At 42.1% G+C, this 22,431-nt stretch overlaps 7 protein-coding genes across 12 annotated transcripts in view; 3 read left to right on the forward strand and 4 right to left on the reverse strand.

Annotated features, from left to right (window-relative positions):
• LOC6525582 (integrin alpha-PS2) overlaps nt 1-5,730 on the reverse strand; it is a 32,167-nt gene extending 26,437 nt beyond the window's left edge. For 2 of the 5 annotated variants that reach the window (XM_015190889.3, XM_015190888.3), the window contains exons 1-2: nt 5,594-5,730; nt 1,925-2,263 (exon numbers count right to left, since the gene is read on the reverse strand). In XM_015190889.3, the coding sequence (XP_015046375.1) occupies nt 1,925-2,130 (206 nt within the window). In that variant the 5' untranslated portion in view covers nt 2,131-2,263; nt 5,594-5,730. Of the gene's footprint in view, nt 1-1,924; nt 2,377-4,723; nt 4,865-5,593 lie in introns of those variants that run through there. The other 3 variants (XM_039375546.2, XM_002101381.4, XM_039375531.2) reach the window with 3 other exon arrangements.
• Nucleotides 5,731-6,227: 497 nt separating this feature from the next.
• LOC6525584 (39S ribosomal protein L22, mitochondrial) lies at nt 6,228-7,458 on the forward strand. The gene is made up of 3 exons (XM_002101383.4): nt 6,228-6,604; nt 6,669-6,882; nt 6,969-7,458. The coding sequence occupies exons 1-3, from the start codon at nt 6,338-6,340 to the stop codon at nt 7,184-7,186; spliced, it is 699 nt and encodes a 232-aa protein (XP_002101419.1). The 5' UTR covers nt 6,228-6,337; the 3' UTR covers nt 7,187-7,458.
• Nucleotides 7,372-9,058, reverse strand: LOC6525585 (transcription factor IIIA). Its single transcript, XM_002101384.4, has 2 exons — nt 8,798-9,058; nt 7,372-8,736 (listed from the first exon to the last, which is right to left on the reverse strand). Exons 1-2 carry the CDS (start codon nt 8,978-8,980, stop codon nt 7,708-7,710), a joined length of 1,212 nt encoding a protein of 403 aa, XP_002101420.1. The 5' UTR covers nt 8,981-9,058; the 3' UTR covers nt 7,372-7,707.
• Nucleotides 9,059-9,384: 326 nt separating this feature from the next.
• On the forward strand, nt 9,385-10,847 carry LOC6525586 (histone deacetylase complex subunit SAP30 homolog). The gene is made up of 2 exons (XM_002101385.4): nt 9,385-9,933; nt 10,257-10,847. Exons 1-2 carry the CDS (start codon nt 9,541-9,543, stop codon nt 10,383-10,385), a joined length of 522 nt encoding a protein of 173 aa, XP_002101421.1. The 5' UTR covers nt 9,385-9,540; the 3' UTR covers nt 10,386-10,847.
• Nucleotides 10,848-11,112: 265 nt separating this feature from the next.
• On the reverse strand, nt 11,113-12,869 carry LOC6525587 (exosome complex component rrp45). 2 transcript variants are annotated; one of them, XM_015190890.3, is made up of 3 exons: nt 12,301-12,869; nt 11,439-12,188; nt 11,113-11,374 (listed from the first exon to the last, which is right to left on the reverse strand). In XM_015190890.3, exons 1-3 carry the CDS (start codon nt 12,755-12,757, stop codon nt 11,331-11,333), a joined length of 1,251 nt encoding a protein of 416 aa, XP_015046376.1. In that variant the 5' UTR covers nt 12,758-12,869; the 3' UTR covers nt 11,113-11,330. The 2 variants fall into 2 exon arrangements, with proteins under 2 accessions (XP_015046376.1, XP_002101422.1); XM_002101386.4 differs by having other exon boundaries at nt 11,113-11,371; nt 12,301-12,867.
• An 833-nt stretch (nt 12,870-13,702) lies between these two features.
• On the forward strand, nt 13,703-17,474 carry LOC6525588 (UPF0472 protein C16orf72 homolog). Its single transcript, XM_002101387.4, has 5 exons — nt 13,703-14,315; nt 15,646-15,735; nt 15,802-15,988; nt 16,059-16,283; nt 16,657-17,474. Exons 1-5 carry the CDS (start codon nt 14,135-14,137, stop codon nt 16,778-16,780), a joined length of 807 nt encoding a protein of 268 aa, XP_002101423.1. The 5' UTR covers nt 13,703-14,134; the 3' UTR covers nt 16,781-17,474.
• A 1,702-nt stretch (nt 17,475-19,176) lies between these two features.
• On the reverse strand, nt 19,177-22,320 carry LOC6525589 (NECAP-like protein CG9132). The gene is made up of 4 exons (XM_002101388.4): nt 22,141-22,320; nt 20,836-21,232; nt 20,353-20,558; nt 19,177-20,232 (listed from the first exon to the last, which is right to left on the reverse strand). Exons 1-4 carry the CDS (start codon nt 22,221-22,223, stop codon nt 20,181-20,183), a joined length of 738 nt encoding a protein of 245 aa, XP_002101424.1. The 5' UTR covers nt 22,224-22,320; the 3' UTR covers nt 19,177-20,180.
• Nucleotides 22,321-22,431: the final 111 nt, after the last annotated feature.

Consider the following 22,431-nt stretch of genomic DNA (forward strand, 5'->3'; position numbering starts at 1 on the left):
TATCTTCAGTTGTCGCCACTTCTGGGGCAGGGTCTAACCAAATTCCGTGTGTGTTTGCGTCTGTTTATTGAATTGTAAACAATTTTAACGCTGCATTTAAATAATTTTCGTTGCTTTTAAGTGCACTTAGCGCAGCAGCTCTCCGTTCTCCGCGACCGCTGTGTATAAATGGATTATAGAGACTTATGGCGGCAAAAGAAGTGCAAACGGCCAAAAGGCCATTCACACACGTAGCCAGGCCAGATGCTGTTGCCCTGATAGCCCCTGGTCCCTGGTTCATCCACTCCTTCCACTCTCTCCATCGATCTTCGGATCTTCGACGGATTCTTCAGCGACTTCAACGCCGTTCTTCAGTCCTCGAACTCTCCTCCAAGTGGAGGCCCCAACTCCTCCTAAGGAAACCAGCTAACGTGCGAAAACTCTAAGCAGACTACCGCCTCAATGCCGCAGTACACAGCAAAATATTTCTGCAAGAAAATATTTCTAGAAATTATTACAAATGCATTATCACACATAAATGCAAGTAACTGCAAGTGCAAACTAATAGCGAGTCATGTCTAAGTGGCTGCAACTGCAGCTTTACCATAATTTGAATCTGTTAGGGGTATTTTCGCACAGTGTGGGCCTGGGACTATGCGATTAACACGGTCCATCAAGCTGAACTTTGCGGGTTCAGAAAGGCTATCGCTGCAATCGAACGGCTCACATGAGTAGCGTGAAAGTACTGGGTGGATCGCATGGGCGGGAAATGGAAATATGTTTTTCGCCATTTGTCAGGGGGTCAGAAATGAAAAGAAACAAAAAAAAAAAAAGACCCCAATAAACTTTCCGCTCGACGGAAGGTCGAGGAGTGCGGGAAGTGCTCCAAGTGTCCCAGATAGATTTAAATGACCACGCTCGTAAATTTATCAATGAATCTTTTCCCGAATGGGCGACGCTATCTCGTTGCGATTGAAACTAATGGGCGTTTAGCATTCTAGATGCATATTTTCACGCTCCTCAAGATTGGAAAAAAGGCGCTTGCGTGCTGGGAGCCTAGTGCAGATAGCCGGGAATCTCTACTTGAAGATTAACATGTCACTGTATTATCTCCACCAATGGACGGCTGCGAAAAAAAAAAGATGACTGTCATGCAGCCAAGTATCTCTCAGTTTGCTATGCCAGTGATAACATTAATAGTCACTTGAATCATATGGCTATCTGCATATATGTCGCTGCTTATTGCATATTCAATTTGGGCATTTTTCTGACTTTAAAATGGGATTGCCGAACAAGAATGATTGCAACTGTTGCCTTCCGGAAGCTTAAACTTAATGCAATGAATTCTTTTATCGCCAGATGCAATGGTTTTCCCTTTTCTCTCATATCGAAATTCCTTTTTTTTCTTTTTGGGCACAGTCGCGTTCTACTTAATTTGGGAAAAAGCTGGCTTTAATAAATAATAAATACTATATTTAACATTTTATTTAGATCGCTTGGTCTTATCAGGTATTTGTGAAAGATATTCCAAGTGCGAGCACCAGCATCTTTTACCGATCGCCATACAATTTGTACTGGGAAAGTGAAATGGAGAGAGTAACCGATAGCGGCATGAATTCAGAAATTGAGAAATTCAGATAAAACGACTTTACAGACGGCATGAAGTGTAGAGCGTGCTTAAATCCCATATGATTTACTTATCTTTAATGAGTTTGAGTTTAAAGCACATTTTGTTTCCAATGAAGATAATTTATTGAAAAGAAATGTCAAGAGGGTCGTACGCAGATAAAGCGAAATAAATGACCCTCTTCGGAAGTTGTAATGAATAATGAAATGAATAATGGTAAGAGATTTCTTTCCTTTAGCCCTAGAATCTAGCTTAATAGTCCACATACCTAAACTGACCCCTAAAAAGTTATAGTCTAGTTATATGATGTGGACTTACTTGCTCTGATTGCCGTAGAATCCACTGCGACCCTTGTGCATCGCAATGCTGAATCCGAACATGGACTTGCTGGACTGCCGGAAACGGACGTAGCTGGGCAGATCGATGTTGTAGCCATGCGTGGAGATGGCGACCAGGAGCAGGATCAGGCTCGTTAGCGGGGTGTGAAGAGCCATTCTTCTTCGGTGGATGGGATCTCCACTCATTTTGGGCACTTTCTTACTTCGTATTCGCTGGTTACTTTCTTTTATTCTATATTTTTGACTTTCTCTCGAATTTGTTTCGATTTCGCTGGGCTTGCATCCAAGAACTTGGCACTTTACGCTTGCATCTTCACAGCTGGCGATCGGAATCGAGAATTATTATAACATATGGTCGAAAGAGACCCACACACACACACACATACACACACACGCGGCTTTATTTATTATATAAACTCAACCTTGGCCAACATGAGTTGAGATTCCAAAACCAAAAACCAAAAAACAAAAAAAAAGAGCATAAAACACAAAAGCCAAAACCAAAAAACTATATTCTTCAACTCGGCAAATGCTGAGTGTCTCTGTTTTTTAGTATCTCCACGTATTTCTATCTCTACGTCTCTCTCTCGCTATCTCTCTCTCTATCTCTCTCTCTATCTCTCTCTCTCTCTATCTCTCTCTCTTTCTCTGTCTGTCTTAACATCATAATCAAGATCTCTTGGCCTTGGAAATCGCGGGGTGGGCGGGGTGGTTAGGGCTGGTCGGATATCTAATGTCTGAAGTCGGATGTCGGGCAATTACGGGTATTCCATATCGGTCTTTATTACACGGTTCAGTTTCGCTTCACATAATTATTCGTCGATTGTCAATGCCGAAAACTCAATAAACTGCATTCATTTCTACCCATATTTTATTTATTATAAAACTTTATTTATTATTAAATTTTATTTATTATTAAATGTGATTTTATTATTATTTATTTCTGCATTATTTCTTAATGTTTTACATTGCTCCATTAGTTTTTTATGCTGGTTCAACTTATTAAATGCTTCTTATTTGTGTTATTATTTAAAATCTTTATATTTTGTTTATTTTTGTATATTTATTAGCTTGAGATTTCAATTACTTCTTCAATTATTTTTACAAATTTTATTAGTTTATCAGTTATTTTTTATTTTTTATATTTTGCATTAATTCATTTGAAAGCTAAAAATTTTTTTACGTTCAGTTTCAATGATTTGAAGCTTCTTGTTTTCACTGCAGCAAAGTGCTAGGGTATCAGTCGGGTCGTGTCTTTAATGTTGGCTAATTCTAAAATCTGATTTGTTGTTTTTAGACATTTTTGACGGTTTCATGTTTGCTTTTGGTGTTTTTTTTTAGCTGCATGCTTAGATTTTGGCGCGTTCTACGCTCAGCATCGCGCTGCTGGTGACGTAATGGGCCGTCAAACAGGTTGGCCAAAATAACAAAATAACGGCCAAAAAGCCATTAGACTTTTAGCCAGCTTGAAGCCAGCCAGCCCTTCCCACACAAATTTGCTCCAAATTGAAGATAACTTTCAAGGAAAAGTTACAAATGCAAGTGCACTATTATTTTAGTGGCAAGTAGATGCAAGAGATGGATGATATTTTTTTCAGTGCAGCTAGGTTTCTGTGGCGGAAAGAAACAAACAAGTTGTAGGCGGTGAGCAGGTGACATTTGACACATTTTCCACCATATATATGTGCACTTAATGCCCAGTTTTTCCGCCGAGTGTGGGCGATTCGAGTTCATTGATGGGCGGCTGCCATTCATAGACAAGAAACTGAATAATAATTAAACGAAAAGCGAAAAAAAAACCGAAAAAAATTCGCTTTAGAACGCACCATATGGTGTAGGCAATTTAACATTCAACAAAATTAACAATTGATCATGCGGCTGGCATTCGAAATGACTGGCGAATGTGCCAATATAAATAAGACAGTTAATTTCGTGGCCCACAAATTGCAGGCTAAAAAACTGAAGTTCGTTGCCAGGCGAGCACAATTGTTAACTGAAAGTTGCAAAATTTGCATAAATAACTTCCTAAGCGTGCAATTCGCATTTAAATGCAAAAAAAACACAAAAGTCTGGCGAAAGTTTCTAAAAATATTTGTTCGTTTCCAATTTATTCGATCACCGCTTGAACTTTTAACATATTCAGTTGCACACCAAATAACCTTTGGTATAGAAGTATAGGTTTGAAAGCCTTTTTTTTAACACTTTGCTTTTTCGTGCACCAATTTAAGATAATTAGTAGCAGCCATGGGCTGGAATTGCGATACAATCTTGCCCAGATGGTTAAGATATGAATACGGAAAAAAACACATCAAATTAGTGGAAAAAACACACACCCGATCATTTATCTAAAAATAAATCTAAAAAGTTGGAATCTGTGTGCTACGCCCAGCAGAGTCCGCCTATATCTAGGTATATATGCACATGTATATATAGACGTGCATATACAGATCGAATTCTACACTGCACAAAACGCCGCGGCGGTGGTGCAAACACAGCTGCGACATCAATTTGAATTTGTTGATTTTGGCTCTTTGTGCTTTTTTGTTAAATGTTGTTTAAAAAATATATATTATAAATATTTATTTGGTGAGTGCACTTTTCACTGGTGCTGCAACACTGGAAAAAAATGTTTCAAACAAATTGTTAGCGCGTCGCGTGTTGCGTTTTTATTATCTCTCTCTGTGCTGTTGATTAGCGAAGTTCACTTTTATTTGTTATATTTGTAGTAGTTTTATTTGCCATTTGCTTTTTGCTTTTAGCTATTTGCTATTTGCTCTACCTCGGCAGCGAACGCAGCAAGATTTAAACCACGACTAATGGCGCAAAGTATCTGTAAGATACATCTTAGCACCGCCAGAGATACATGGGTGAACTGCTCGTGCCAGATCGCCTACTCAATGGACATACTCTGCTCCGTAGTCTCTAGTTTTTCGACTCGGGAGAGCAATCTCAAAGCTCTCAAACACCCGAAACGATAGCAAAAGTTTTATTTATTTTTTTTTCATTATCTATGTGCGAGCATCCCACTCGAACAGATTTCAAAGGTAAGTTTCGTGTGGGAAGTCTGTAATTTCCGTTAGCAAAAGTTTCGGCCATTTGATGTGTCATCTTTGTGGCCCATACAAATGGCAGAATCTTTATTTTAAACATAGTTTTGACTTCGGATATAAATTAATAATTTTTATGTTTAAGTATGCAGCACACAAACTTGTATGATTTTTAGCCAGTTGGTAAAGTTTACATATAGATTCAGAAAAATGAAAATCATATAATTTAAAATTCGAAAAGGTAATTACACTTTTTCAACGATTTTACTATATTTGCTTTGGAACCTATACGTTTTTATTACACAATTTAATAGATTTTCGCATGTGCGTTGAAGCAAATGAACTCTGCCTGGAAAATTAGAGCGCTGCAGCGAAAATAAGTTCTCCCATTTATCCAGATGGTTTAGATTCGCAATCACGAGATCTCGGAATGTATTGCAACTCGACAATACGAGCATTTTCGCCGGCCATTCGAGGCAGAGCAAACAGGCAATGCAAATTAATGAAAACAAACAATGAGCCCTCGGAAATGCGCTAAACATTTCGAATGTATTGGATATATCAGATATCACGCAAGTAGTAACGTTTCGCCGTCCAATTACCATCGAATTGAATTTGCATACGCGAATTTGTGTTTCGAATTTAAATCGAATCTGGCGCCCGTTGAGTTTCCGTTTCGAACGCGAGCGCTCCGCACTTAACACCAGCCAACTTTCGCTTCACGCCACCGAATGCAGCACTCAAATGGCTAGCAATCCCTCAGATACAATTTCAAATAATCAGCGGCGCTGCCAGACTGTTGGACGATTCAAACGAAGGCGCGACGCTCCGTTAAGCACGATTAAGTCAAGTGTATATCAACTAGAATATTTAATTAATGCATAGCGAGTTTTGATTATGTGTGAAAATAATAGCTTAGTGAAAGAGTACATTTTATTGTTAGCTTATATATATTTATTAAGAACATAATTAAGTTTGCTTTTTACGTTAATGGTTTGGTTTTAACATATAATTTGAAACGGCTATTAATTTGAATTACTGCATTCATCTCATTTAATTTGATTTGATCAATTAATTTAAGTATTTGAAATTAATTTTTAATTTAATAAATGAAATATTTTTTAAACAGCACGGATAAGGCTGCCAGATGTTTTTTATACCCCAACCAAGCGCAGCCAGACCGCTCGCAGATCAGCCGTTTCTGCGGTACGTTTTAGGCACACGGCATGCTTGCTGCCACTGGTCACACTGGCAGATTACGCGATTATTTTTTTTTACGGAAAGTCTGCGTTTTCCGTTCCGGATTGAATTGCCTGGTTTTGCTGTGATAAAACAACCAAACTAAGATGCACAAGGTGATCCGGCAGATGTCACAGCTGCGCCTGCAGGCGCCACAGGGAGCAGCGCTCCTCAGATCGGGCGAAGCCAGCAGATCAACCGCCATATCACCAGTTTCACCACCTGCCCTCCAGTCGAAATCCCTGCACACGGCCGCTTCCGCCGGAATGCTGTGCGCCAAGTGGAACAAGTACAACTACGGACCCCGTAAGTGGCTGGAGTACAACAAGACCGTGCATCCGCCGCAGGAAACGGACGAGGAGCCTAGAAAGGCTGTAAGATATTTTTGGATCGTGCCGCAGTTATAATGCTCCCAATTTACCTGTAATCCACTTCCAGTACGTCTGCCACATGCGCAACAACATCAAATACAGTCCGGACAAGATGTGGTACATCGCTGCCTTCGTTCGCGGAATTTCCGTCGATGAGGCGCTGAAGCAGCTCAACTTTGTGCTCAAAAAGGGCGCCACCGATGTGAAGGAGACCATACTGGAGGCCCAGCAAATGGCCGTGGAGCGGCACAATGTTGAGTACAAGAGCAATCTCTGGATAGGTGAGCAGAGGCGCAAGAAACTATTGGAAACTCTCTATCCCTATCCTATCCCTATATCTTATATCTGTATACTTCTCATCTTCCAGCCGAATCCTTCGTGGGCAAGGGACGCGTCTTTAAGGGCGTGAGGAGGCATGCTCGCGGTCGCTTCGGCAAGGTGGAGTACAAGCACTGCCACTACTTCGTGCGACTGGAGGAGGGTGAGCCGCCGCAGCACTACTACCAGGAGCCGCAGACGCCGGAGCAGCAGTACGAGAGCTGGATGGAGCAGATGCGCAGCCGGAAGATCATCAACTCACTGTAGCCACCTGATATGGCACTCGCTTGCTACCGATCCCTAAACATACAGTCCTCCTGCGCCAACGCGTCCTCGCATTAAGCATTTTTTTCGGTTTTTAGAAGATTGTTTAATAAACAAAAGAAACAGACAAAAGAATTATGTGAGAGAATCTTTCCTTTATTTCGTCTAAAAGGAAAAGTATGGTATAGTATAGTATATACAAGGATTTATTGGTTTAAGTCAAGGAATGTGATACCTACAAGCTTAACGTAAATAAATTGCTGATTAAAAACTAATTCGCTCCAGGCGGCGACTAATAATAATAGCTTGCTATAAGGATGCTCCTAATTTATTTACTAAACATTCAGTGCGTAGTTACATTTATTTTAATGGAATTGTTGTTTCTGTGAAAGATTTATAATAGCTTAAAGACATTCGCACTGCATTTTGTAGCCTCTTGTAGCTACTATACGTTATTTATATCGATATTTTGTGGTTTTGGACTAGATCTTCTTACTCGCTTCCTTATTTAATGGCATTTTGGCCTACTCCTGCTCCACGTCCTCTTCATCCTGCAGGGTCTGTGCCAGCAGCTCCTCAATGGGGTCTTCCTTCAGCGACTGGGTGATCTTTTCGAGGGCCAAGGGCTGTCGTTCACGCACCGCCTCGTCCTCCTCCTTGTCCAGTTGCAGGCAAGCCAGTTTGGAGAGCCTCGAGTGCTTGCTGCGTCCGGCATCGCGACGTCGCTTGCGTGAAGTGGATTTAAGTTTGCCCCCTTCTAGTTTCTTACTCTTATCCTTTTTAGCTTTCAAGTCTTCTTGCTTTTTCTTCTTGCCATCCTTGTGATCCCTGAGCAGATGCTTGGAAAGATTCTGTGCGCTGCTGAAGCAGCGGCCACAGTCCAAGGCCTGGCACTCGAAACGCCTGCCCGAGTGGGCGGTGAGCATGTGCTGACGGAGATTCCGGAGGTACGAGTAACTCTTGCCGCAGCCTTCTTCGTTGCAGGTGAACGAGGAGGCGCCCGCATCCTTGTCCGCCGCCTCCTTATGCTTCACCTCGAGGTGACGCTTCAGTTCGCTGGGCTTGTCGAAGGCGCTCTCGCACCGGTCACACTTGTGACGATTCTTTCCGTGCAACGTGTCGCGGCAATGCTTCGTATACAACGTCCACTTGTCGAATTTCAGCGGGCAACCGGGACACTCGTACAGCTTGCAGCTGGGCTCGTGACTCTGGCACTGCCACTCCTGGAAGAAGCCGCGCGAGCACTTCGAGCAGCTAAAGGGATACTCTAGCGTGTGCTCCCTGATCTCGTGGCGCTTCAGCTTGAGCTTCTGCGAGAAATTGGCACTGCAGTGGCTGCAGGGATAGACGCGTGGGCTCTCGTGGGTCTCGCGCATGTGACGGGTCATATTGCTGACCGAGATGAACATCTTGCTGCATTCCTCCAGCGCGCACTTCACCGTCTTCATGGCCGCCGCATCCGGACGCTCGTGGGTGCTCCGCAGATGCCTCTTCAAGTGCGTTACAATGGAGTACGTCTTGTCGCAGCCCTCGTAGGAGCAGGCGTGCTTCTTCTGCAAGGTGGCGGGGTTACTACTGGCTATACAATGCCCTATCCCCGTTTGCTATACTTACAATCCCAGTGTGGTGATATTCGTGGCGGTCTAATTGGTCCAGCCGCTTGAAGGTGGCCTTGCATTTGGGCATGCTGCACGTGTACGTGGCCGAGCCGGTGCTGTTCCGGCGTCCCTGGCGCTGCTTGAACTCCTCCAGAGCGGTCTCCATGTCGCTGTCGCTTGCAATTTGCGTTCCAGGCATTTTGATGGAATTTTCTGACAATTCAAATTTCGTTTAAGCGAACAAATGTGAACTAGTGATGACAAATACTGTAGCTGGCGTAACTATCGTACCGGTGATTACCTATCGTTATTAGAATCAGTGTTGGAAAAGGTACTTAGTAGTTTTTAGTACATGGTATTTTTTAATTTGAGTACTAATATACATACTAACAAACGGCTTCAAACATAATATGCTCAACAGATAAATAATTCGTTAAATAGCTTAAGAGGTTGGATTTCCAAAACACTTTGTGCGATTATGCTATTAGTACCCCATTTATAATAATTAAATCATAAAAATACAAAAGTTTCAAATATTTGCGCGCTTGACAGCTGCCGAGGAATTTCTCCATTTCCCAGTCTGGTCACACCACACAGTTGAAAGAAAATTTTTTTCTTGAAAAGGGAAACAAAGCAAAGCAAAAGGCAAAAGGGGAGACAAAGCAGCGAAACGGAGAAAATCAGAGGAGCAGCAAGCAAAGCAGGAAGGGATTGGATTGGATAGCAACTCACCAGAGATCGGCAAGGATCGGGAACAGGATGAACAACGGATTCAGCACCGGCGAGGAGGACAGTCGCGGGCACACGGACCAAACCTGCTGCCTAATCGACGACATGGAGCGGTGTCGCAACCAGGCCGGCTACGCCAGCTACTCCAAGCGCATCCAGAAGACGGTGGCCCAAAAGCGGCTGAAGCTCAGCAGCGATCCCGCCGCGCAGCACATCTACATCTGTGACCACCACAAGGAGCGCATCCAGTCTGTGCGCACCAAGCGACGTCGCAAGGACAGCGAGGACGACAGCAACGAGACGGACACGGACCTGCACGAGTTTCCCGATCTCTACCAGCTGGGCGTCAGCACGCTGCGCCGCTACAAACGCCACTACAAGGTCCAAGCACGGCAGGGAATGAAACGGGCGCAGCTGGCGGATGTAAGTTTGACCTACTTTACATATTAGGTGGGCATACCCACTTTAGTTGGGAGCGAATCATGTAGAAACACTGGTGTAAAGTGCTGTGTGATGCTACATGTGAAATTGAAATACATTCAAGTTGTGTTTCTTTAATAACCAAGAACAGCCAAAATGTGATGCTATGCCATATGCATACGAAGTGCTTATCATTCATATAGATGAAAAACCTTACCATTTCATCCAAATTACCTTTTGTATCGCCCTATTACTCTTTATTTAGCTTATAGGGTTGTGCAGACTCTGTTTTAATCCAGATGCATACTTACACTTTACTCCCGCAGACAATTATGAAACACTTTAAGACAATACAAATCAAGGAGAAGGAGATCATCACGGTCTTTGTGTATATGGTGAAGATGGGCGCGAATAAGCTGGACCAGAAAAACGGCCTTGGCAACGATACCACCTGAAGGCGCGTCGGCGGGCGGAGGGAGGAGGAGGACGCCGACGACGTTTTCTCCTTTTAACGCTGGCCAACTGCCAATCAAAAAAACACACTTCTCACATTGTTGCTGCATTTGCTGGACGTCAGCATTGTTGAACCGAACAAGGATAAACGAAAATACTGATAGTGAAATGCCCTTCTCATCTGTGTGACCCCCAAGAAGCCCACTCCTATGCGCCCATAAACCACCACTGCCCAAAACCCTTTCCTCGACTCCCCGGAATACAAGTTAAATTCGAAAGGGAAAACTGCAATGAAAGAATGTAAGGAAAATGGCAACTGGTGCTCCCAAAACAAAAATAGTATAACGCGAATGTAAACCTAATCTTAAACAAGAAATTTACAAAACTAATTGTAGCCTTGGTCCGTTGTTAATAGCTCTTTATACACGCACTACATTAATAAACTATGTAAATTAACAAGAGAATTAACAGAAAACACTGAACACACTGAATCAAATAGCAACTCGTATCCTTAGGCTTAAAGACATGGCGACGCGAATGTTGTTCATTTAATCGTTTGTATTATAATTCAAGTTAAGTGGGGATGGCTAGACATCAGTAAGCAACAAGACAAGAAAACACCAAGAAACTTTAAACGAATCAATGCACAATTAGACTTCAATGAAAGCAACATGAATCGGAAGCCAATATATTCTCGCTGTAAAAGAGTGAACGAAATAACATGCAATATTTAAACTTAAACATCATGTCGTTTGCCCCGGCGGGTTGGAAATATATTTTGAGCTCTAGTTTAAGCCTAACTTAGACGAACATCGGTTCCACAAATCAATTGGAATTCCGCATTAAACGATTTCTGTTAAAGCCTAGACTGATTTTAGCCATACATTTAAGCCTAAATAAAACTTAATAGAAAGCATTTTCTCTTAACTACATGACTATCACATCGGCTAGATGTATTGCCTGGCTTCCTCCTCAGAGTCGCTGTGATCTGGTGGAGAAGAAGTGCGTTATAAATGGAATTCAACTTTAATCAATTATTTTGATTGTTAACTTACTTTGTTTCTTCTGCTGCGGCTTTTTATTTGCCTTGTTTTTACTGCGATTTTGTTTACCCTTGCCTGCCTTCGATGTGGATGCGTCCGAGGGTATGGACAGTTCCTGGGAGTCCTCATCCTGGGGTAGCCAACCGCTGGAGTCCATGGGGGCGTCACCTGTTTCCTGCTTGGACGGCTCTTCCTTGACTTCAATCTCCTCGACCTCTGGCTTCTCACTGCTCTCGTTATCCAACTCCATTTTCTCGGTTGGAGCTGGCTGCGGTTCCTGCTTTTGGCAGCTCATCAGTTTATTGAAACTTAGTTTGTGTTGCGTATTTCCAATGAGAGCTACCAGTCCATTGACCAATCGACCGCCCTGCAATCGACGTTCTTCGTCCAGCAACAAGGCTTTGCGTACGAAATCCACCAGGGACTTGCAACGAGTCGCAGCATTGCGGGCACATTGCATGATGGTGCGGACATTTGTGGGTGCAGTGCCTCCGGCATTTAGGCTGCAAAGCTCCTGGTACGAGTTAAAGCTCAGGACAATTACTGAATCGGCAGCGTTCTCTTCCAGCAGCGTGGGATCCACTATTGGCTGCCCACTGCTCTTGTATATACAGTAGGTTACACTGACGGGATAGTGCAGAAATAGCAGTGGAATAAATTCCCGCTCCTTTTCCGTATAGATGCGCAGCTCATCGTCCGTAAACGTGACATCCGGTCGGCGGAAGTGCATCAATGCAGCCAAGGTGGCTATGGTGCTGGCGTCTATAAGAAATAACAGCAGTTAAAAAACGATCAAAGTATGGGCTCTTGACTAACTCAGATGGTCATTTAAAAGTTAATCAATCACCTTTAATTTTGATATTGGTGTCCTTACCATACAGATTTCCGTCGTGATTGAGGACATTGACGTCGACACGGATGCACCACACATGCTGCTCGGCGGCCACGCACAAAGACTCCAGATCGACGCTCCTGGAGCTGCGGAATGTCCTCTCGAGCAGGGAGTTCAGGGTGAGCGATCGCTGGTCATGTGTGGTCTGCACCTCGTCCAGAAAAGCCACGCCGCCAAGGTTCACGTTCAGCTGGAGTTTGCCCTCGTTGGGCCGAGACGTGGCCGGTGCGCCCATGTCGCAGGTAACGTGGGTCAGCACCTTCGTGTCGCCCATGGACACCGCCACAGTACCCCAATCCGCGCCGAAGGTCAGCTCCACATCGCGGCACTCGTTGGAGCGCCGGCCATCGAAGCGCTGGTTTTGCTTTACCGCCAACTGAACGAAGCTACGCTCCGGTTTCGATTTTCCCGGCTCGAAGAGATTCGAGTTCATGAACATCCTGGTTTTGGGGAGGATCCTTCTGCTTTGTTTTGAATTCTGACTGAATTTGGCCGGCTTTTAAAAACGTGCAGACTGCGGCGCTGCCACTTTGCTCCACTACATGCTGCTCCGGAACTGGTTACCTCGGAACTGGAACTATAAAAGTGCGTAATAAATATTTAGCAATTGTATTGTTTTGTGCAATTAGAGGGCAAATTTGTGGGGCATCAGAAGGGGGACTTTTTACGCCGTTTCGTTGTGCACCTGTGGACAAATGAATATTTAAATTGGCTACCCAAATTAAATAAATGGTTCATAGGCATTTATGGCTTATTTAGCATCTAACTTCTATTATGGAACCTATGAAAAATGTTGGGTATGCAATAAATTTAGTATTTTTAATTAATTATTAAATTTTTAGTATTGTCGATATATGTACATGTATTTATTTATACCGCGTTATCAGATGGCAACATTTAGTTTTACTTGTTCGTATTTTATATTGCCATGTCGATTCAGTCGTTTTATTAAATATTACAACATCTACATTAAAACAGTTAAAGGTGTTCGGTTCTAGCAACGCAACAAATAAAAGAGAGTATATTAATTCATAAAAACACCGTTATCAGCATAAATACGGCTGTTTTAAATTATTTTTAAATAATAAACTAACAAATAATAAATTTCGTTAATTTACTTTGAACCTAGTAGTTTGTGACTGGTTCGCCAGATAAGAATACATTTATAAACCTGGAAAGCTCATATACGAAATAATTCCAAAACAACATGGACCACTTATTTATTGAAATGTTCTACTTGACGTCAGACTTAAGAAGCCATTATGCCGCCATCTTTATTTTTAAGAAGCAAAAATAAGTGACTGGTTCACAAGGCTTAGAATCTGCTACCGGACCCATAATCGAACTAGAATGCCAGCAGCGTTCGCTTCGACAGTTCTTGCAGATCTGGCAACGCCGCCGCTGAGTGTCGTTCTTTTTTGTGCTGGTTTACTACATAAAAGTGCTGCTCGCTCTACGTTTGTGCAATATATAAATTATTATCATTCCCAACCGGGCGGCCAGAGGAGCCCTCTTTTTGGGCAGAAGGTGGAAACAAAGGATTGCCAACCGATTTCCTGGCTAAAACCAATATCAAAACCAAGAGTTTGGTCCAAAGTGCGTGCGAGTGTGTTGGTGCGTTTCGCTTCGCGTGTGAGTGTGTGTGTGCGTGTGTCGTCGTAGCAGCAGCACCAGAGTAAGAAGAAGCAGCAGCAACAGCAGCAGCAGAAAAGGAGCAGCGGAAGAAGAAGATTGTCCAGGCACATTTGCCGGAACGGGAAAGAACCCGTAACTTGGAAGGGACACAAGGCAAGAGAGACTGTGAGAGGAAAGAGAAATGCAACAACAACCGGAGTCAGGAGGCGAGGAGAGCTGGCTGGAGGAGCAGTGTCATCGAGAAATCCACGGTCAGCACGATGAATACGAACGGGAGTTTGTGCGTCAGCGGGACAACAATCTGGGCACTGTTTGGGGAGCATTCCAGGATTCGGCCACCGCCGTTGCACAGCTGTACAGAGGTGAGTTGATTGCGACGGGGGCTGAGGGATAGATCCCGTTATCCCTTCCAAGGGCGTAGGCTTCCATGCTTTTTTGTTACTGTTCTTTGTGTTTCCATTTCGTCTGACTATCTGCATCTGTGTGTGTGTGTGTATAGTCTCTCTTCAAAAATAGTTTTGGGCGAGGTATTAATAGAACAGCCAGGAGAAGAAGAAGAGGAGGTAGCAGCAGCCCGGCTTTCATGAAAATGCAACTTCCCTTCTCGCTCGCTCTTCGATACTACGCATTATCAAAATGCAGAAAGGGCTCCAGTGTTGCTTTTGTTGTTTTTGTTTTGGGTTATAGGCAATGAAGAAGGGGGAGATGCAATAGAACAGGGGGGAGCAAGCAAAAGAGAGAACGAGATGGCACGAAAAGAGAGATGGCAAGTGCAATGGCTATGGAAAATAGGGAGAGCGAGAGGAAAAAAGGGCAGAGGCGTCGCCTTTAAGAATTTTCATTGCCCATATTTGTTGTTGCTGCCGACCCTGGTGTTGTTGTTGTTGATATCATTAATCAACATGTGCGTACAGGCTCATCTGTTTGCTTGCGTACGTGTGTGTGAGAGAGTCGAACAGCTGTTTTGCTTTCGTCATTGTTTTCGGCTAGCGAAATACAAAACAAAATGAAGTAGGGAACATAGGTGTAAGATTAATCTCCCACGCTCTTTGCCTTCTCATTCTTGTTTTTTTTTGTTTGCAAATAATTTCGAGTGCCTATTGCCATCCCTCTTGCACCGCATTCTTGCTCTTCCTCCGGGTCGATAACGGCTCTTCTCGTTCTCTCTGTCTCCCTCTCGTCCTTTTTCGTCCTTTCGTGCAGCAGGTGTGCAAGGAGCAAGGGTCAACCGAGAAAAGAGAATGAGAAATGGGAAAAAACGATCGACAGGTCGGACATGTTTGTTTCTATTGTTTGCTTAACACAAAGAATAGGTTTTGCAAGGCCTGCGAGTTCGCCATTTCATTTCACCATGTCCTTATATCCTGTAGCTATATATATAAATTAATATCTTAAGGTTATAATTTACCATTTTAGCAATGGACTCAACTATTAAAATACGATTCACAATTTTAAATACTTGTTTTCAAAAGTTATACAACAAATATCTCAAAGCTAAAGTATCTGATCTATTGATGGCATTTTCCCCTAACATTACAAATACATTCTGTATTTTGTAGCACCACATTTAAATTTTCATAGTAAAGACTGTAAAACACTAACCAAACCAAAAGCAACACTGAAGGATAGAAATTTAAAAAAAAACTACTAGAAATAACCGGATATAATAACATATTTCTGCATATTTTACAGAGCGCTCATCGAACACATTTTCCTCAGACACAGGCGCCCTTTGGCTGCCCTTCCAGACCGCAGCTGGCACTGTGACAACACTCTACAAAGGTGAGTCCAAGTCGGTTCCCCAAAAGAATCCTGCCTGACTAATCCGTGTGCATTGATCTTTTCCAGAATCATGTGATGGTCTCAAACGCACCAGCGACGCTGCCATTCAGTGCGGCTACCAAAGACGCACTCGCGAATTGGCCGATTGGGCGCGAAGCAAAAAACGCCGTATGATACGGCGCGAGGATCTGTTGGCCTATCTGGCCGGAAAACCCCTACCGCCATCCAACTCAAATCCACATGCCAATCGTCGGTGAGTCGCCGTTGCAATTTCCACTAAGCAAGCCCATTTAAAACTGGATCCTTACATCTGTTATTTGCAGCTCGCCGAAGCCGGAGCATCACCACCAAAGTGGCAGTGGTGGCTCTGGCCTGGGATTCCACGGCTCCGGACTGGGCTTGACCGGTGGTCCGCCCACAGCTGCCGGCGGTGGACATTTGCTGTCCGCCGGAGCAGCCGGTGGCCGTCAGGAAGGAACGGGCGGAACCGGCGGCGGAATCGGCGATGATTTGCACACCTTCAAGGAGGCCTTGGTTTTGCGCCCACGGTTAGTTGAGGGGTTTATCATGCGTTTAGTCCTCACTGCGACTGCTTTTGAAGGTTATCCCAGGAAACATGTGTATTTCAAGTTCAGCCACTGCAAGTTTTTAACAATCCCGAAAGAATTTTCTGAAAACGACGAGAATGAGTGCAACAGGAAACATGAGAATACCTTTTTTGGCATATGCATTGAAAACTGGTTTTTGCAATCTTTCCAAAACTTAAAGACGCGCGGAAATATACAGAGTTGTTATTATTTTATTAGAAAAAATAAAGTAAAAAAGAAGGATTTTATTAAGATGGTTGTTCAGTAAATAATATAGCTAATCAAGTAAAGCTAGCTAATTGACGTGGACTAATAAATGTTCTTTATGTTTCAGTGGCCCAGAACTATTCGCATTTGTTGCCAACGAAATCGCGCGCCATTGCAAGCGTCCCGGCAGTCCCATCGACGACAAAATGGACATTTGCCACTATAGCAGTAAACGCCAGCGCTTCATGTAATCCACAACCAATTGCGATCCCAGCCCAAAGCCAAGCTCCTGGTCATTAGGACACCAACCAACTCCACCTTCTGGCATCGAAAATGAAAATGAAAAAGAATAACATAAAGAGCACTGCGCGTAAACTGAATGAACGGCCGATATGATGTCGATGGCATCCGAGAACATAAATTGTACATTTGATTTAAGATTTTCAGTTTAAGAATTGCATACCGTATTTTTCTTACAAAAGCAATCCCTTTTAACCCCACTTTGTGCACATTACATGCAGCAATTGTACGTAAAAACACACAAAATCACACATAAATAGCGTTAAGTTATGTTTTAGTTAATAGCACTTAAGTAAAAAGTCATGTCGATTGTAATGACACCAGAAGATGTTTATGTTGATGAGGATAATGCCGATTGTGGGCACAAATTGTTAATCATTGTCATCATGCATTAATGCGAAACGGAGTGAAGAGTTTAGGAGTACGATATCTGTTATATGCCAGCTGTGCGTCTGATTTACGATTAAGCGAAGCAGTAATATTGAATGGTATTGTAAAATGTATAACCCCAAATTTTTTTTTTTTTTTTGCATTTTGCAAACCACAAATGAAGATGTGTAAATAACAAAAATAAGAGACACCCCAAGAAAATCGCAATAGAAATATAATGTTACATATATACACTATTTGTATATGCTACTTAAAGCCGCCTAACCCGCCTTATTTCATCCAATTTCCGGAACTTGCAGCTCATGATGCCGCATATGTGTGTGGTGTCTTTCCCCGAAACAGAAAACAAATTTCCACCTAACGAAATCGAAATTAAAGCGATAACATTGTACTCAAAACTGAAGGCGGAGGAGGAGCTGAAAGGGAACTCTGATCTAACTATGTGCAATGATCGGTTCGAAATCTCCTTATATGTATATACAGTGGGCAACCATATCTCAGAGTCTCGATAAGATATAGTTCTATTGGCATGTAAACTGTATTCTTATTTGGTGATTCGAGTTATGGATGCTTGACTGTATTTCCAAATAGCTGCGGAGAATACGAGCCTGTCATTACCTAAAGTTCGATCGGGGAACCCAAACTAAAACTATGATGTGCAATCCGTGGTGATTGTCACTTCAAGCTAGCCAGGTTATACCAGATACCCAACATCTATTTATGCAGATAGCTATGTATATGAATAGAATACGATGATGTAACATTGATCCACGTAGTTCGGCAATGAAGTTGGAGAGTGAAATCCGGAGGCAGAAAATTACTAAAGCTAAATATTGAGGAGGCAGAAAGCCGGATAAATTAATTGTGTATCGGCGCGAAGTCAAGCGGCAGTCGAGAGTCGGAAATCGAAGTCCTATGAAAATATTGCGTTGTAATTATATGTACTAAAACCTAAACGATTATTTAAAAAACAAATGCATAAGAAAATCGAAAAAAAAGAACATCATTGCAGAAAACAACCTACAAGAAATCCGAAAACAAAATTGTAAGTTAAATAAAAACGTATGAAAAAAAAAACAGAAAAATTCAAAGCAAATGTGGTTTTTATTAAACAAGGGGTAAATTAACACACAGATTATATTTATCAGCGAGCTGGAATTCGTAAAAATCTTGTTTTTTAACGCCCAAATCGTTTTTACCCATAAAATAGCTTTGGAATTTTACATTGAAATTCATTGCTATTTTTATTTCGTATTTCATTAATATTAATTACATTTTGTATATATCTTGTGTGTATATATATATATAATTTTATTTCCATGTAATTTATGTTTCGTTTGTTGATTTTGTTGACTGCTCAAAGCTGGCGAATATGTTCGTTTCGAAGGTTATCTAAAATTAGCCACGAAAACTAAGCGAAAATATATCCTGTTCGCAGTTCTGGGATGTTACACTGAAAACTCAAGGCGCCATAAACAGAAACAAATTTGGAAAATATCATAGAAGCTTTTGAAGACTGCGAATTTCAAGAATACAAACTGTCAACCGAATACATACTGCTCAATTCAAATTATTGGCTGTTGACTATTGAAGTCGTAAGATTTACTTAAAGCGGAGCCAAGATTTGTATAGTTTCCCATTAAAAGTAAATAATAAATTAGCTCAAAAAATAACTATCAAATATAGCAGTTAAAAAAGACGTGAGCTGGGCTTTCCACATAGATATTTCTAAATGTAAAGGGATGAAAATGTGTGCCAGAAGCAGCTCCAATCATAAACATTTATGGAACGAATAGAACTCCCTTTTTTTTTTACATTTTTCTTCGTTTTTTGTTATCAACAGCAACAGAAACAAGAGAGTGGAGCACAGAGTTTCGTTTAGCATAGTTATAGGATATTGATTTTGGGCGAAGGGAGGGGGAATCGGGGATGAAACAACAATTCAGATTTAGAAAGGTTTCCTTCTCTACAATAATGTGGTTTATTAATACATATGGATATTTCTTCATATTGTATATTATATATAATTCATTTGATTTACTTAGTTGCTATGCATGTGTGTGCCTTTTAAAAACAGAAAAAAATATATATATTGCCCTGATCCCGATTGCGTTCCTCTCAAATTATGTGAAACCATAACTAATCCAGTAAGCATTCATTTGAAACTAAGGCTAATAAAATTCAATCCATGTCTAGTGTTTCATGTTCGATTAAATCAATTCCGATTTCACACAATGTGATTAAAGCCGAAAACGGGAACAGGTGGATAGATCTGCATAATTTCTTGTATTCCATTTAAGGTAGGGGTGTAAAACAAGCGGATCAGGGAGAATTGGGAATAGAGTTAACAATAAATTATATTGGTATGTAGTGCGTCCTATCTCTCATCTGCGGAATGTCCTTTCTACGTGCGTGTGTGTCGTGTGTAAGTACTCAAAAGTTGAATATTTCACTTCAGTTTAGCTGTTGCAGTGTTCGTGTTCGTGTATAACTTGATTTAAACTTAGTTTGCATTTTTAATTGCATTATCTCGACGTTAACAAATTACATTTTAGTATAATTTTCATACAAATTATCGTTACTTTCATTTATACAATTAACAACCAGACTAAATAGTTCGCTACAAATCCCCGCTCACTGAGAACTCCGCCCACCTTCATCATACTTCTTCAATTAGAGCGAGACGCAATTACGCAGATAGAGGGAGTGAGAGAGAGAGAGAGCGAGAAGGTGGGCGAGTGGTGGGCGGGGAAACTAATACACAATTTCAATTGAATTAAAAATCTTTAACTTTAACGCGTGACGCCCTTGCTGAATGTTCTGTTCAATCTTTTGGTCTTATTTAAAACGATAATAATTTGCTTGCAAATGGTGAATAAAAAAAAACACATCTGAAGAGTCTTAAACATAAAGTTCTGGGGGGTAGGAGCGCAGCAGCAGCAGGAACAGGATGATGTCTATCTAGAACTGCACCCAGTTGGCATTGGCCGAGTTCTGTTGTCCCTGGTTGCCACTGGAAAACAAGAATTCGCCTTGTAAGAAAGATTCAATGCCCATTTGTAAATCACAACAGCCAATTCGCTGTTTAACTAGTCGATAAACATAGTTGGGTATAACCCCAGTTACAACTCACCCGGCGGATGCATAGTCGGTCCATTCGGATCCTCCAGCGGCGGGTCTGTGGGCAGGCGAAACGCCGGGACTTTGCCGTACCGTCGTGGCTGCGGCGGCGGCCGGTGGCGGAGCGATCTTTCCAAGGCCACCAGGCGGCGGTGGCAGCACGCCCGAGGAGCCTTTGTTCTTGCCAGTACGCGAGGATCCCTCGGAACCATCCTTTTTCTGAAATAAATATCAAAATTCCAAACATTAAACAAGTTCGATTCAGCGTTTTCTTAAGACCAGAATCGCTATCTTGGACCATAAACCATAATGATCAAGTTTCAGCTGTTCAGATAAGCTGATTAAGCAAAATCCGTGGAATGTGCACATCTTCAACAAAGTGGCTTTGAAACAGAGACTTCGTTACAGAAGCTGATTAAGCACAAAGTGTAAAACTTGACCAGATGCCTTATGGAAATGGTTGTTTAGCGCTTAAAGTCCATGCAGTTGTACCCACCGTTATCCTCATGTTGATCTTGATGGTCTCGCCCTCCTTGAATCCAAGATCCAGCTCCTGCTTGGGCTCCGTCTTCTCCTTCTCGATCTGCTCCTGGTTCTTCACCCACTTGAAGTGATCTTGTAGCGCCACATTCAGATCGAACGAATCTGATCGATCACCAAATCCGAGGCCCAGGAATGCCGATCTTCCATTATCGTCCTGCACGCGGATGACAAAGTACCGGGAGCTGTCGGATACCGCCTCGATGGCCACGCCGGGATATGTGTCGATGGGGCAGTTGGCGAACAGGGCACCACTGGTCTTGTCCTCCAGCTTCAGGACGACGGCGGTGCCCTTGGCCACCAGTCGCATCCTGCCCGTCCAGGTGGGCTCTTTTAAGTTCCAATCTCCCGCTCTGTGAATATGCATTTGAAAGAGGAAAATTACTTTAATTAGTTATCTTTTCTTGCGGAAATTGTATGTACTCTGATAAGGAAAGTTAAATATATTATTTAGGTCTGAAAATCTTACAGAAAATGAACGACATGGACTTTATCTGGCTCTTCTAGTCTAAGAATTCTTTCATTTTGATAGTTTTCAGAAGTGAAGCTATATAATCATATGGGTTCTGAAGAAATAGTCGGTATAAAGAGCAATATATCTTGTAAGATAATTGAGGGACTCACTACACGATGCCATACACAAGCCATAAATTACATTAGAAATAACCGGTGGAATGCAGAATGTGGTTCTTGTAGATTAATTCACCAGGCACTCGATTAATAGGTCGTTCATAGCCATTTAATTATAGTATACCCTCAATATTTGAGATATTCCGTTAATTTGTGTTATTTGCTCACCTGAGCGCAGTTAACTGTGAAATAAACAGCAACAAAAGGAAAACAAAGAGAGTGCCTGCAAATAGCAACAATTACACGCACGCCAGCGGAGCTTTTTTGCTGCCCCCCGTTTTTTTCTGTGTGTTTTTCTGCTTTTTCTTTTTGGTTCCCTGATACGTGTACGTGAAAATGTTCAACAATAATTGCACGAAAAAAAAATCAATTGGAATTGAACTTCACAGCCTCAGCAGCAGCAACAACAACAAAAAGTCGTGGTCCCTGTAACCTTGACTAAGAAAGAAAAACATAATTAATGCATTCTTACACCCCGGGGTGCATATATACACATATATATTTAGTTATATGTGCAATGAGTGGGCGTTGAAATGCACGAGAAAACTTTCAATTTTGGTGGCAGAAAATCCAAAGCAGGGGGCGAAAAAAAAAATAGTCGCCTCTTTTCCCAACCGATTTGTCCACTTACCTATAGCCTCGATTGCTTGCACGGGGCGGTATTTTGTAGATAAACACCTCCGGCTTCACGATCAGCACACTTTCGTACTCCATCTTATTCGAAATTCAACTATTTTTGATTTTGTTTATTATCTGAATTTTGCCAAGTGTTTTTTTTAAGCTTTAGCCAGTGTGACCGGCGAGCGATAGCCTGCATATACCACAAGACCCTTAAAAATATACCAGCTCAAAGGAATTTATATTTCAAAATTATTTAATTGATTAAATGAACAGGCATTTGTTTAAAGTTTAAGGACTAAGT

This window comes from Drosophila yakuba, chromosome X (assembly GCF_016746365.2).
Source record: "Drosophila yakuba strain Tai18E2 chromosome X, Prin_Dyak_Tai18E2_2.1, whole genome shotgun sequence".
NCBI lineage: Eukaryota > Metazoa > Arthropoda > Insecta > Diptera > Drosophilidae > Drosophila > Drosophila yakuba.